Source organism: Silurus aristotelis (assembly GCF_946808225.1).
Source record: "Silurus aristotelis genome assembly, chromosome: 5".
NCBI lineage: Eukaryota > Metazoa > Chordata > Actinopteri > Siluriformes > Siluridae > Silurus > Silurus aristotelis.
In genome coordinates, this window is record NC_139578.1 from 21,077,469 (window position 1) to 21,093,666 (window position 16,198).

The 16,198-nt window shown below is 38.6% G+C and overlaps 1 protein-coding gene across 1 annotated transcript in view; it reads right to left on the minus strand.

Moving 5' to 3' along the window:
• Positions 1 to 16,198, minus strand: part of slc8a4b (solute carrier family 8 member 4b) — a 59,776-nt gene that overhangs the window by 34,018 nt on the left and 9,560 nt on the right. Inside the window, 2 exon segments of the mRNA XM_083541267.1 lie at positions 1 to 231; positions 428 to 1,504. The exon segment at positions 1 to 231 is cut by the window's left edge and continues 33 nt beyond it. Of these exon segments, the coding sequence (XP_083397393.1) occupies positions 1 to 231; positions 428 to 1,453 (1,257 nt within the window). The 5' untranslated portion in view covers positions 1,454 to 1,504.

Consider the following 16,198-nt stretch of genomic DNA (forward strand, 5'->3'; position numbering starts at 1 on the left):
CGCTACTGTGAGTTTTAGCAGGCCACAGTTTTCAAAGCACTGGTAGAGTGCGGGTTCAAACTCCAGGCATGTGGTGTAGGGATCGTCCTCCTGCTCCCTCGTCTCTCCACTGCTCACCACCTTCCGGGCCTGATCAGCTGCATGCTTCTTCAAAATGTTTCCTGCTCCGGTCATCATCCGTGTCGCTTGAATGCGATAAAATGCTCGGCTCTTCTGCTGCTGCATCAGCACCTGAGAGTAAGGCCATGAAATAACATACTGTTATTTCATATAAATTCATAAAAATAGTTAGATAAAATACAGATACACTCAGTATAACAAGCTTTACATTGTGGGAACATCTTTTGTAAGACTTTGATCTATGATACTTGTACAAACCCCTCCTTTAATGGCACTGGATTAAAATCTACTATGAAGACAGTCATACCTGATAGTTGGCCATCTCTATAAGTTGCTCCATGTCTTTTTCTGGATGTCTCTGCTTGAGCTCTTTTAGTGTCTTGGCCATATCTCTTCTGGCCTCGTCCTCATGATCACGTCCTCCAAGTCCATCCTCTCCCCCCAGCATTCCATCCAGGTGAGCTGCCATGCCATCAAGTTCCAAAATGTCCATTTTATTGAAGGCTGTCTCTTTCGCTGTTTCATCCCCTTCTGTTTCCACCACAATGCCGTGGCTCTTGTCGACACGATAGTGCTTGCGATTGTACTTGTAGAAGAAGAGGCGCCGATCAGCAATCCATGCCTGCACTACGCACACGGGGAAAAATAGGAATGTGAGCACAGCCTCCCAGATCGCCACCTCGCCAGGGGACACCACACAGAGGATGACATAGAGCCAAACATAGGCAAATATACTCCATGCTGCTGTCACAAAGAAGACTCGCAGGTGCTTGACCTTCCTGGTCTCACCATCAGGCACCACATAAACGCAGAGGCCAATGATGACAAACATGTTAAAGGCAGCGCTTCCCACTATGGTGCTTGGGCCGAGATCTCCAGCCTTAAAATTGTGCCCACACACCTCGATGACTGAAAGCAGGATCTCAGGAGCTGAAGATCCAAGAGCCATAAGGGTTAAGTTGGAGACGGTCTCATTCCAGATGCGCACTGTTGCCGTGCAGGTCTCACCATTGGGTCTCTTGATGGTGATTTCTTTCTCTTGAGAGGTGATTACCTCGATCGAAGACATAAAGCGATCTGCAATAATCGACATCCCTAGGAACATATACACCATGGCTACAAAGTAGACGATGGCACGAGCCACCTTGTCACCCACTGAGGGATTTTGGGGGTTCCACACTGGTAAAATCACTCCCTCAGTGCAGACATCGCCTTGAGAACAGTTGGCTCTGGAAGAGGTTAGGTCATGGGAGCCAGCATTTGATGGGACAGAGAAAGAGATAAGAAAAAGGAAAGGGAAAAGGAAACAGAGGGTTCGGGGGTTGAGATGCATGGTTCAGGATAATCAGATCTCCAGAGCAGCTGTTGATCTTCTTTGTGTGAGCTATGAGGAGACAAAAAAGAAAAAAAAAGCGATACAATTCATTATGTTTCCACTTCTATTGGTTTGGAAACCAATGCATTACAAAGGATTTAGATAATTTTTTCAGGATTCCATCAGTGATGATATGCAACTTAAAACTAGTTTAAAAATTAAATGCAACCTTTTAGGTCTTAAAGCATGTTCGGTATTTCCCTTACATCTGGTTGGAATATATATATATATATATATATAAAAAACAGTAAAATATGAGCAACACAACAAATGAGGTAAAGAAATGCTAAGGCAGTGATTTGTCCATCTCTGTCTGTCTCTCGCTCTCTCTCTCTTGCTCACTAGCTTTCTGTCTCTCTCTCTCTCTCTCTCTCTCGTCGCTTGGGGCACAACAGTGCAGATTTGAGTGTTTCTGACAGAATGCACACTGTCTGGCCATTCATGACATTTCACAAGTCTGACGTGATCACGCACACACACACGAACACACACATGCACACACACGCACACACACACACACACACACACACACACACCATGTTAGCTGCACTGCACTTCACTCACGATTGATTGATTTATATTTTGAATTATACTTTTTTCTTAAATTAATTTAATCTGCAAATGTAATGCCTTTCTCTCTCTCCCCCTCTCTCTCTCCAGCTCTCTCTCTCTCTCTCTTTCTGTGACTCTGGGCCACTGTTATTAATCAAATTATCTTCATTCTGCATAGGTTGGATGGCTAAAAGCCTTTATGTGAGCATATTTATGAATAAGTAAACAGATATGTACATGAGGCAGGTGGAGGCCCAGCAGCAGGGTATATAATTTTATTGTGTCTGTGAGTGTGAGTGTGTGTGTGTGTGTGTGTGTGTGTGTGTGTGTGTGTGTGTGTGTGTGTGTGTGCGTGTGTGTGCGTGTGTGTGCGTGTATGTGTATGTGTGTGCTGGAGCAGGCTAGAAGCACACCTGGGTCTGTTTCCCTCTAAAGCCACTTAAATAATAATAAAAAAGCTTACACAGAAGAAACAAGAAGTATAGATTAATTTGTCAAAAAGTCACCAATACTTTTTCACCATACTCTTTATCTGAAAGTTTTGCTGTAACTGCTGTTAGATTTTAGGACGATGAAGAATAATTATTAAAAAGAGAATTTGATATCATATCTATATGATATATATGTGTTCTAAGGTTGAAGGTATACACAGGCCAATGTGACGGTTCTAACAACAGGAAGTCCCAGTGCGTGTGCGTGTGTGTGCGTTTGTTTGTCAAGGTTCGGGGATTCGGTTACTAGATTCTGGTCTAATGAGACAAACAATTAAACAGATTTGCCGATTTGCAATGCATATAGCTAGTAGCAACAAAACAGAGATGCACACTGAACACTGGTGTGTCAAAGCAGAACACACACACACACACACACACACACACACACACACACACACACACACACACACACACACACAGATTGTTGATAATAGATGATTTTCAGCACTTCTTAATTCTGGCTCCACGTTTACACTAAAATGGCAGAGCCACAAGTGACATTTCAGCAGTGCTTTTCTTAATTGTATGCAAATTATTCATAGGACAGTAAATCAGCAAAGACAGAGTGCTGGCTATAATAAATACCTCACACCAATCCTATGGCAACAGAGATTAAAGAAAATTATATATAGTATCTGTTCTGTACATATCACAGTACTAAAATATTACTAAATTCTAAAAGTACAAAAATTATAAGTTAACATTTTACCTATAGTTCTATTGGTAATCAGAAGTAATCCAGGCCAGGACTAGTCACACTAGTTGTTGCTAAATGCATTTACATTTAAGGCATTTGGCAGATGCTCTTGTCCAAAGCAACATACAATTAAATTATACATTTGAGCAGTATAGGGTTAAGTGTCTTGCTTAAGGGCCCAGCAGTGGCAGCTTTGTGGTGCTACTTTGTTATTTGAAGTCACAACCTTCTGATCAAAAGTCTAACATCTTAACCACTGAGCTACCACCTCCCCAGTGTGAGACCACTGCAAACCTGTACAAGACTGAGTGGCGTCAGCAGCTTGTCTTGTTAAAGACAATAAGAGACAGACTAAAAAATTAATGAACTCAAGGTCTGAGGCTAAAAACTGGAAACTAAAAACTTCCATGGTTTAGAATGTGCCGTAACCCTCAAAGAACCTATATAAGAAGCTTTTTAAAGAGAATTTCAAGAGTCACTGGAACTACTACTAGAAGAAAAAATCTATTTGTATGTTCTGTATGTATTATGGATGAGTGTGTAATTATAGTCATTATACTTGTTGAAAAAAAATAATTGTACTTAGCACACTCTCGGTTAATATCTCCCTTTTTCTCTTAACAAATATTCTTACATTGATCTTTTTTTATCTTCATCAATCAGTAAAAAGCAATATTTCAGCTGCTGTTAAAAAAACTCACAGCAAGCACATGCATACCTTTTCATGGTGAGCATTAAATTCAGCAGGTGAATAAATTCACCAAAGCGCTATCAGTCTGCTGTTTAACGAGGGTCGACCTTGCATTGTTTATACAGATTCGACTCACTAAAAACGGGTATAATTGCATTTTTCTTCACAGTGTATAATGTAGTCTACTGAACCATGTAATTTATCTGGGCAGGAGGGGAAAAATTATACAGAAAAATGCCTAGGTTTCCACCAACTATTCGGCTTGACTGAACCAGAACATGTTTCAGTCCATTGCAAATACATATTTAAAATGCGGAATTTTATATTTTGTTAATGATCCGGATTAAGAACAGGCCGATTTTTTTTGCTAATATAACCATGTGTGTATTAAAGCACCAAACTGCAAAAAGACTAAAATGAAAACATGAACTGAGTGAAGTACGAATATGAATACAGACATCAATACAGCACAGGTTTATCATGCACAGAGCAGGAGCTTAATTAAGAAATTTTAATTAAGTGTTTTACTGACAATTGTTCTCTCAGCAAGTAGTTAATACGGACTGCAAATAAAAATGTATAAACAACTGCAATTTTGCTAATGTAAAAAAGTGGTTTACATGCGGGATGCTAATTGAGCAGGCATCCTTGCTATGACTTGAACACAGCAACATGTTTACATTTCTTTTTTTAATTGGTTTTTAATTTAACCTTAAATTAGCAACATGTCACTTGTTTTGACATTTTGGCATTTTCTTTTCTGGCAATTCTATTCTCTCTATGTTCAAAATTGAAAAAAACTTGAACCTAGTTCACCTAGTTAACATATACATTTTTTCTTTCTTTAATTATTGCTTTTTTTATTATTGGCATTGTGTTTTTACGTTTCCTTTACTTCAATTTAATTGTATTTGACTCGTTTACTTTTAAAATTTAAGCATCTTTAGTCCACAGCCTTTTTGTACAGAACTTTGTTCAGTGAAAAATGTTTTTAAATGTTCTTTCTTGTACATGCATTAAAATGATATTAATTTAATTCACAATTAATTCAATTGTTTTGGCTTCACTTGACATTGAATGTATTCATGATCTGTGTTTATTATATAGCCATGTGTTTATAAGCCTACGCTACATTATAGGTATGCATATGTCTCGTAAATGGTGTTTGGTTGAGAATCTATGAATGCAGTTCATAGATGTTCTTATTTACAATCCTGGACAAGACCACAGGTCTGTGTAATACATCTATAAATCAGTAACTAACAGTTGTATTAAATGCAGAAAATCTATAGAACGAGATTTCACACATCTGTGCATTTGTCCTAGATATATCCTCTTCTCACACCTAGTGTTGCCTGCATTGGCATTGGATTCTCCATGTCTCTGATTAGGATAAAGCCATTGCTGAATAAAGACTTATTTACTCTTATGTCTCACTCTGTGAAGATGATTCTTCATTCTTCAATGAAGAAAAAATAGGAAAACGGTAATAGGAAAAGATGAGGGTGAGAAAGATTTGGAAATTGCCTGTTCCTATATACTGTATTTTCTATGAAAAACAGACAAAGTAAAAAATAAAATCAAAATAAAAAATTAAACACATTCTGTCGTTCCTATTTATTCAAACATGCTGTACTTTGCAGTATTATATTGATAAGTCTGCTTAAGGAAAAGTAAACTCTAAACATAACCTCATGTATAGAACCTGTTGAGTTTAAAAACATTCTGTATAGTTTTGTTGTTAATTCACACATAAAAGGACAAAAATTATGAAATGGACAAGAAATGATGAGGCTGTTGAGGCCAAAATACTTTAGACCAGGCTGTGAATGTGTCAGAGTAGTGTCTGTATGAGTGTGTCTTTTTCTCTCTCTCTCTCATTCACACACTCAACTCTATGCTTAACGTTTGTCCTTTGTCCATCCTATTTTCCATTTTACCCACGTCACTCTATATGTGCATGAAAATTGCTCATCACACCAGAATTCAAATCCTTAATTGGCTCAATTAATTTGAGTCAGGACCACATCCCTTTCTCTTCCAAGGACAGCAAGTGTCTCTGTAGAGACACCATGTGTGTGTCATGATTATCTGTAGTGAGCAGGTTGACCATTTGCCGAGTCATATTTGTGCGTGTGTGTGTGTGTGTGTGTGTGTGTGTGTGTGTGTGTGTGTGTGTGTGTGTGTGTGTGTGTGTGTGTGTGTGTGTGTGTGTGTGTGTGTGTGTGTGTGTGTGTGTGTGTGTGTCTGTGTCTGTGTGTGTGTTGCTTTATTCTGTCCTAATTATCTTTGGTAAGACTCTTTCAGAATTCACTTCATTAACTTCACACTCAACCTGCATGTGCCCTTCACAAACACCCACACACACACACACAAACATGCAGCTGCTGGCAGGCACATGCATTTTTTGCCTTATGCCCTCAGAAGGGTTCTAAGTCAAATAAGTTGTTAACTCTCAGGAAACCTTTTCAACCTTTTCAAAAGGCACCATCTTTCAGCTGCCTAGACATGCTGTTAAATCGCCATCAGTGGTGACATATGTTTTCTCCATGCCTTCCTCAGTCCGTCTTTCCACAAGGAATGTCTTACAGGATACCGTGTGCAGCTAAGATGGCCAAATATAGTACGTGGCATGTTTTTTGCAGCTTGCTGGGGGAAGGCTCCCTGCTAAATCTCCTCATGGCAAAGGGCTGCCACACTCACACTCTCTGCCCAGCCAATTTTATAACCAACCAAGCTGGGTGACAAGATTCCCAGACCAACAGGAGACAGATGAGTTTTAATGAGTGGACACTAAGACTGGACCACATAACCAGGAAATCAAGAGCAGAAGGTAAAGATGAGTGGTTGTAGCAATGCAGATCTTGCACGGTGAATACAGAATTAATGATTGGAATTATTTATGATACATAATGTTGTGACAAGGACATGTCATACACGGGGATCTGCTCCATATAGTTAGTTGGAAGTCAAATAATATGAAACTGCTTTTCTCCAGTGCAGTGTACAAATGAACAATATTGTATCATAACAACAATAGACAGAAATTATCAGGAGTACTTACGGTTGTTTCTGCAATGTACATATATTTCTTTTTTGTTAAATATTTGTTCAGCCTAGTTCGCATCAGTGTAGTAAACAAGGTGGGAAAATTATGTTTAAATATACCCCTCAATATGGTTTTATCCGGCTTGCTCGATTGAATAAATTCCTAGCTATGTACATTGAGCTAATATAATTAATTTAATCAAAGTCCTTTTGATTGTAATACAAACACATTTGTTATCAAGCCTTTGCAGTCTGGCTTGCATCAGCACGATGTCATGTGACCTTACCCACAAAGATTTTCCATTTTTACTTCTACATGAACCTGTTGATATCCACCTAATTATGACAGTTTAGCCTTGTGGGTGTCTGGTCTGTAGAGAAGCATACAGTCTTGGGCTTGGATGCTTAACAACTATAGCATCATAAAGGGATTCTGCATAGAACCTTTCTTGTAGTGTTTCCTAAACAAAACAATTCAAAGAACCTTTAGGGTGCATGATCTAACCTTTTATTTAAACAGTGTACTTGCATATCACGCAATGTTATTATTCATAGAAAAGAAACATTTGTGTGCATCACAAAAATGATTAAGTTTTACATAAATGAATCACATTTTCTTTTAAATAAACATTAATTACCCAGCTTTCAATAATTCAGGAAAAACCAGCCCATCACATCACCAGTGATTCTTTCATGACCTTGCTGCAAAACTCAGTTTGTGTCTGTCAAGATTTTGCTGTGCTAGGATGTTAGGAAATCGTCTGGAAATCGTCAGGGTTACGCTGAGGGAACAGGAGGCTGCGTCAACAACGCTTTGGGAACGCTTTCTGCGTGTCCACGCTCTGAACCACATGTGTAATAAGTCTAACGGAAAAGCGCAATGTCACCGGCGGGGTCACGACCAGGAAGCTATAAATGCAAATGCTGTGACGATCTCGCTAGCTTTGAAAGTGTGGCCTGGAGATGTGGCATCTCGTTCCTACATACGTAACCTTTCAGGAACTCGAGTTACATCAACAACACTTTGGGAACGAGTGTAAAATACCGCCAGACTGAACAATCCCTGCCTAGTGTGGATGGGCACAGCTAGGTCGAAGGACTGAGGGGCAAGGAGTGGCACTAAGGTCAAGGCTGTAAGACCTGCCTGTAGCATTGCAAATGTCTTGAAGAGATACTCACAGAGGGAAAGGCCTTAGAGCTTTTACACTGAAAGGGTGGGGAGACGATAGGACTCATAAAAGGAGTGGATAGCATTTACAATCCGCCTACTAAGGGTCTGCTTATCTGCAGGAAAACCCTTTTTATACAGACCATAGCAGACAAACAGCTGGTCTGACTTTCTATACACGGAAGTTCTGTAGACATATGTGTCCAGTGCTCGCACCGGGCACACCGGTTAAGCTTGTCCTGTTCCGGGGCCTTAAAAGGGGAGGATAGAATGCCTGAAGCACGACTAGACATGGGACAGCTGAGAGCATCTTGGGACATACCCCGGTCTGGAGTAAAGTTAGGCACTAGCCATGCCTGGGGTGAACTCCAGACAGTAGGGACTCATGGAAAAGGCATAAAGGTCCCCAACTCTCTTTAGAGATGAGATGGCTAGTAAAAAAACAGTATTGACTGTTAAAAATATCGGGCAGGGGCTCGAAGGGAAGCTTAGACAAGGCCTCCAGGAAAACGGGCAGGTTCCACACAGGCACTCTGGGTCACACTTAAGGCCTCAGCCCCAGGTGTACCGCAGAGGAAATTTGTCACTAATGAGTTTTTCACCTTGCGACTACTCAGCAAGAGGAGCATGATAAGCTGCAATAGAGGACACGTAAACCTTTAGGGTGAAAGAAGATAACCCTTAGGCAAACCGTTCTTTGAGAAAATCCAGCACTGGGCCAATAAGGCATTTAACTGGGTCTAAGTGGTGACCTCCGCACTATGTAGTGAACAGGTGCCACTTGTTCAGCTCCTCATGGAAGGAGCTCTGAATTGGAGAATGGTCTCTACAACCTCGGCCGAAAGACCAGTGGGGAAGCGGGAAGCGTTCCCAAACTGTTGTTGACCCAGCATGAGTTCCTGAAAGGGTACTTGCCCTTTCTTTCATATTGCCTTGCTTTGAGCTGACCCAGAGCTTAGCTGGAGGTGTACATACTTAAGAACATGAGTACTTCTATGGTCATGGCTACAGCAGGAACAAGACTCAGAGCATGGCCTGCAACAACCCTAATTTTAGCTCTGGGACCAGATGAACGCCTGGAGTTAAACCAAATGAGCAAAAGATCCTCATCCTCAAAATTTTGTAGAACTCGAAATAAAATGCATTTTCTATTGATTCCATCTATTATTTTTTCTCTTTCTTAGAAGGTCAAAAAAGACATCCACAGCTAATCTGCCAAATAACACTGCCAATTAGGACAACAAAGAATTCATGTAGTTCTCCTGTTCTGCCCTGAAGTTATCACGCTTTAAGGAGGCAGAAGCAGGAAAAAAGCAAATAATAATCACAAGGTAAAGGCAATCAGTCAGGTCTTGTCAGTGTAAAGGCCTTTATGAAATCACGGGAAAGAAAATTGGCAATCAAAGCAGTCCTTCTGTTGACAGGAAGAGCCCAACAGGGCTAAGCACATAATGAGGTTATTCTGCAAGAGAGAAAGGTAAAAAAGAAATCTCAAGGACCACAAACTAAAATAGAAACCTGTAGACAATATAAACCCTATTCACAAAAAAAGGCTTTAGTTCATGTAATGGAATGTGCATTGTTACTGACAATACATATATACACAACAACTGCACTGTAAAAGACTGTCAGTTGATAACAATAAAAAAAATTTTTTTATGTAGAACAATTCAACAAACATTTTATGAACTTAAGCCTTCAGTACCTCACAGGAATTAAACAGTTAAACTGATTTAAGCACACATTACTTAAAGACAGACTCAACAAGCTAATTAACAAAAACATCCATACTAATCAAGACAGAAGCATTGCTTCTCTTCAGTAAGAATGTTTTAATCAAGAGTGCACTGATTGGGTGGGTTTCGTTTTAATTATTTCAGTAAAGGCAATGGAATGGAGCATATTGCCATAATGAATAAAATTGCACACTGCATTAAACAGGGCAGGGTAGGAAACAGACAGAGGCAAATATACTAATGGAGAAAAGTGTGGATCTGCTGGCTTAGGTTCCTCACTTAAACTGATTTACTCTTGATTGTTGCCATCATGCCATCAGATCATTCTATCAGATAAGAAATAGAAGATAAAGATTATTGTCCACCTGTCAAATCAACAATGATTTAAAGTAAATCTTTCTACCTGGTCTCACTCTCAAATAAACCCACACCTGTATTACACACAGATCTTGAATCCTAACCCCTGTACACTGTCAGGTAAACTCTCCTCTCACCTGCTATGCTGAGCTCTGCCAGATCCAGGCAGCACACAACACCAGCGCTATTCTTGGTGTAATGTCTTGAGATGCGAGCAACACTCTCACAGTGTACATTCAGGTGTGAAAATTGTTAGTGCTGGTATACTGAAATACTTGTTCTGTTCTTTTTACCACCTAAATCTGGAAGCAAGTTCTTTGTTTAGTATTGCTGTGCCAGCTGAAGTGTGTTTTTGCATATTTTATTTTCATTTGTGTACAAACACAACACACAAACAGTAGTCACATTAGCATTTTGGTGTTCCAAAGGAGCAATGGATTTTTAAAAGGCAATACATACATATCATGCCCTAGAAATATTACATTCTCAAACACCTGCTGCTGCTTAGCGTGAAAAGGAACAAAAGAGTCAAACACTAAACAAAAGTTTTACAGCCTGTACGTTCATGCCATCAAGTCAGGTTCTGACAGATGTGTTATGAGGCCTGATATCATCTAAAGATATTGACTACATCCATCTTCTTGCTGACTCCAAAAAACAAAAACCAATGAGGCCTAACAATTGCTAGTATCTGTCAGAGAGGCTTCAGGGGACAGAGTCCATTAAGAGTCACAATGACAATATAAAAACATGCATATTAAAGACACTTATGCTGATTGTAGACAAAAAAGTCCCTTATACGGGATTTTGTGAAAGTTGAGACAGGGCTGAGATGATGGTGGCTTTAAACGCAAAAGCCCCATACGAACCCAGGTAGCTAACTAACTTACTAATTTTTAAAAAAATAATCTAAATATTTTCCGTGGGCTCACCACCTGCAGGAGGGACCGTAAGGGACGGTGCTGTGAGGATTGGGCAGCAGTCGAAGGCGGGGGCCTGCTTAGACTGCTGCCCCCGTGACCCAAATTACGGATAAGCGGGAGAAAATAAATGAATGAATGAATGAATCTAAATATCATAAGAAAGCTTCCCGAGATTAGAAAACCGTATTAACGCTTGAATCATATTATCCAGATAACAGCTGGTAGATGTTTGTTTAACTTAAAAGGACTTTAAGTCTTTTTTTTAGCTTTTGCATTCATGTCAGACAATTAAAGATATACCACACTACATTACATTATTGATGAATAGTGAATTTTTACATTTAGCTAGTCAGGTATGTAATTATAGTTTTGTTAACCTCAAATTAATGTGCCCCCCCCACCCCCCCACCCCCACCCCTAGATGCTGCTGATACCAGTAGAATTTAGCAGCTCAGCTATTATTATTAGCCTGGAATTATCTCTCACACATGATGGTAAACAAAGCATCATTGTGCTTTTCTGATAAGGTGCAAGGACTAGCCAGTGATCTATCTCTTTTTAAATGGTTTTCTGAGCTTTATATTATGCTTATTGGTCATCATTGAATGTGGACATTTGCAACTAGACTGCTGTTTAAGTTGCAGGGTTTGGGGGGGATCACAGCTGTCTCTGACTCTGAGCCAGTGTCTAAATCTGCCAGCCAAGCGTGTTACAGCGACATAGGCATCACTGCACAGTCAGGATCTCAAAGTCAAAAACAGTGTCCTCAAGATGCTAGTGCCAATGTCAATAGCACACAGCTTTGCCTCCAAGCTCAACCTAATCCAACCCCGGTAAACAGTGCACGAGATGGTAATAAAAACCACCCAATTATGCTAGATCCTCTAGTTAGCGAGATGATAAAGTGATTATGTTGAACCGACCCAGCAAGATATAAATGCAAGAAAGAACACTGCTAAAGGATTTAAGGGAAAGAGTGAAAGCTATCACCAACTTCAGAGAACAGGTCACCTGTTGCTTTATAGACGTATCTAATATTCATAAACATATATAATATTCTTTAAAGGTCTTAGCATGGGGGAGTGTGTGCAAAAGGAGGTATCCAGGTGTTTCTCATCTTTCCTGGACAATTGCAATGGAAATTTTAAATAATGTCACGCAATGATAATAAGCAAAATTTTGAGTTAGTCGAGTGTGTGCTTACAAGGTAACAATGATGGCACATTCACAAAAGTTAATGAGTATATTTAGTCTACCTACACATCCCATTACCAGCAAATGAGACAAGTAATGAGAGACAAAACAGCAAAAACTAAAAAAGACAAAAGGTTTTTAAAAAACAAAGAAAAACAGTGTTAATGCAAATTCAAAAATTGAGAAGCAAATTTCCCAGCCTGGCTTGTAAACAAAGAACACAGTATATAAAGTGTTTTCAAGTTTAAAATTTTATTCAAACAGGCCTGAGGTCAGTATTAGAATCTTAAAAGGAATGACTCATCCTTATTAATCTGGATGCTCACTAATTAGAGAACAGCCACTGAAGTCAGCACAGTCAATGTGACCTTCATCAGTCACTGATCCTGAGTGTGTTTGGACAGGAAAAGAGAGCAATGGCCTAGATGACCCTGCGCTAACAAACAAGCAGGTGGCAACGCAGCAGGAGAAAGACAGAGGAAAAGTGCATAAATGTGTGTGTGTGTGTGTGTGTGTGTGTGTGTGTGTGTGTGTGTGTGTGTGTGTGTGTGTGTGTGTGTGTGTGTGTGTGTGTGTGTGTGTGTCTGTTGGTAACAACAGGTATATGAAACAGCCTTAGCAATGAGCTATCATTCGAAACTACAGGTACATCAGCAGACCATGATTATCAACTCCCAGTACAGTTCTCAGGAACATTAAACCACATTCAGGCTACTTGTCTAGAAAGAGTGCAAATTCGTTACAACTAGACGGCACTGTAATTTCAAACTGCCACACAGAGAGCAATATAACTACACGGAAGAGGAAAAACAAATTAATCATATGTTGTATTCACCAGCCAATGTAGTACATGTGTAACTTTAACCTCCTACGATCTGGGTGTCCACATACGTGGACATTGTGCACAATGGTGTCTTTATTATTTTCCGTAGATACAGACCGAGTGTCCACATAAGTGACATCATTTTTTTCCAAGAAGAGCTTCATGTTCAAAGAAAATATATGGTTATTATAATTATTGGTTCTTCCTAACCCCAAATAACTGGAAGAAATCTAAAATGCAAGCCAAACCAAAGCTCAGGTCTTAGGAGGTTAATGTTTTATCAAAACATGATGAATAAGGAGTGCCTTCAATAAATTCTGTATCAACCACAAGTTAATACGATATCAGTGTGCTCATTTTTCTGCATTTATATTTTATTATATATTTAATTTATATTTTTCTGTCAAATTCATAGCCCGTATAAGAGCTACACAATAACTGGACATTAACCAGTTGGTTAACTCTGAGCATCATTAGCTTTGCAAATGTAATGTAATCCCTAAAGCCCTAAGCACTGATAAGATAAACTGATCAACTATTTTCTTTCAGACGTGAGCCAGACACAATATGGCAACCATAGCTATTGATTACTGATGTTCCAAAAGCACTGTGAAGTGCCTCTTACTCTTTCACAAAGTGCTAATACAACTTCGTAAATAAAAGGAAGTAGACATTATTATTATTTTTATTACAGTGGAACAGTGAAAGAGGTAGTAGTGCTGGAGATGGAGAAAGAAAAAGGTATAGTTATTACACTATTCATTTATTTTGAATTTCCTGACATTTCAATTATAGAAAGCCAGACTGTTTGGGTTTGATTTAATCGAATAGCAACTGAATATAAAAACATAAAAAAAACTAAATAATAATAATAATAATAATAAAACAATAATAATCATCATCATAATCATCATCCTCATCATCATCATCGTCATCATCTCTGGGTCTCCATATTTTATTATAAAATATTATTAAATATTATTAAATATTATAAATGTATAATATACACTTTATAGCTAGAAGTTTGTGGACACTTGGCCATTACATTCATATGTTCTTCTTGATCTTACTATTCCAGATGTAGCTCTCATAATAACTGACACTTTTTCTGAAAAAAACTTTTTATTAGATTGTTGAACAAGGCCTTAATCATCTCCCTAAAACAATTCATTAATAACTCTCGCAGAACAAGTTTTTTGTTCTTATGTGTTACGTTCCCCTTAGTAAGTCTAGGGTAGACTTACTAAGGGGAACATTAACATATAATGTTATTGTGATGGATGTTGTAAGAAAGGACATAACCAAGTGTTGGCTTTTTGTTTTACTTTACATTCTGGTGTATAATACAAATGTACATGCATAAGAGACAGAACTATATACAACAACAAATTAACAACAAACAGCCAGGATCAATGAGCTTAAAACAGTGAATCACAGAGGTGGACTCAGCGACGGTGCCAAAACAAAGAACAAAACAAAACAACTTCCGTACCTATGTACATCCTAACCTGCCCAAAAATACAGCAGGTGGCACTTACCTCAGGAACATGTTTAGGACCTTAAGTTCCAGTAAAAGGAGATTGGAATTCTGCAGATACAAAAACACTTTTTACATTTCTAACTTTGTGGCAATAGTTTGGGTAAAAACCCAAAGTGTGAGATGGTCAGGTGTCAACAAACTTTTCACCATATACGTATTATACATTGCTTTTTTTATATGAATGCATTTCTTCACAGACTCAGTGGGTTAGGTGCCACAGAATAAACCACAGGATTCTTATTTAAAAAAATCTGGGAGCTTAACACAAATCGAATCCTTAATTCTTAAAACAGCATTGAAGAGGGATATATTTACACAGGCATGCAGTAATATTAAAATAAAGAAAGGCTAAATTGGACAAAATAGAGATCAACTGAAAGGGCAGGTAGATTAGTGCAGAAGGCAGCTTTCGTTTTATAACTTCAAATTTCCTTAAATTTGTAAGAGAAAAAAGTAAAGGTTATGTCGGTCTTCTGTCCTTCATGTGAATGCACATGCAATTCTCTCTCTCTCTCTCTCTCTCTCTCTCTCTCTCTCTCTCTCTCTCTCTTTACCTCTATTTTTCAGAAAGAAAAGGGCGCAGTATTGGATCCTGCTGAAATGAAATGACTCACTGGCACCACTGGCTCACCAAGCACCAGAAGTAAATCTGTTCCACCACAGAACGCAGCATATCACTGAGCCATTCACTCAGTAATCATATCAGAAAAGAGCTTAACGCCCTCAGTAATCATATCTCCCCAGCTACAGAATTAGCTCTAAAGAATTTGCAACCATATCCTAGCTTACAACTGAATCTTGCTGCAATATTGTTCTTTGGATAATACAACTATTAGCTGTACAATTGTCAAACACCACAATAATGCTTTCATTCATTAATCAACCACATATTGTAAAATCTCTTTTAAAAACTCACTTTGAGGGTAACAAAGATCAAACCGGGGGCTAGAAGCATACCTGGCGGTCATTACTTTTCTTATCAAACCTAAAATAAATCACTCATTTTAAATCCAAGCCGAATATATAGTTTTATTTATGTCTGTACTTTAAGAGTTACTAACAGCTGGAACCAAATTCCTTGTGTGTCAACACACTTTGCCAATAAACCTGATTCTGATTATGATATCCAGTGATTTGTGCTAATTGTTACATAATCCCATTTTTTCAACATTTCAACAAATTAATTGTTGTTTCACAATCTGTATAAGTAAGCACAGTGTTATGTATTATGTCACAAATTGTACCACAATGTTTAGAAAAATACACAGAAAATTTACCACACCACATAACAAAAAAAAGCCACAAAGGAATAGAAAGTCCTGTGTGTGATACTTTCAGTTCCCTCATCGTTAACCGTGAGAACAATCTTTACTTTTTAAAAGAGAAGGGACAAATCAAGTATAATACGACTGAGATTTGAATATTTATTTTGATTTTAATACAGAATTTGCAATTTCCTCTTCCCTACAATTTTTCTGAT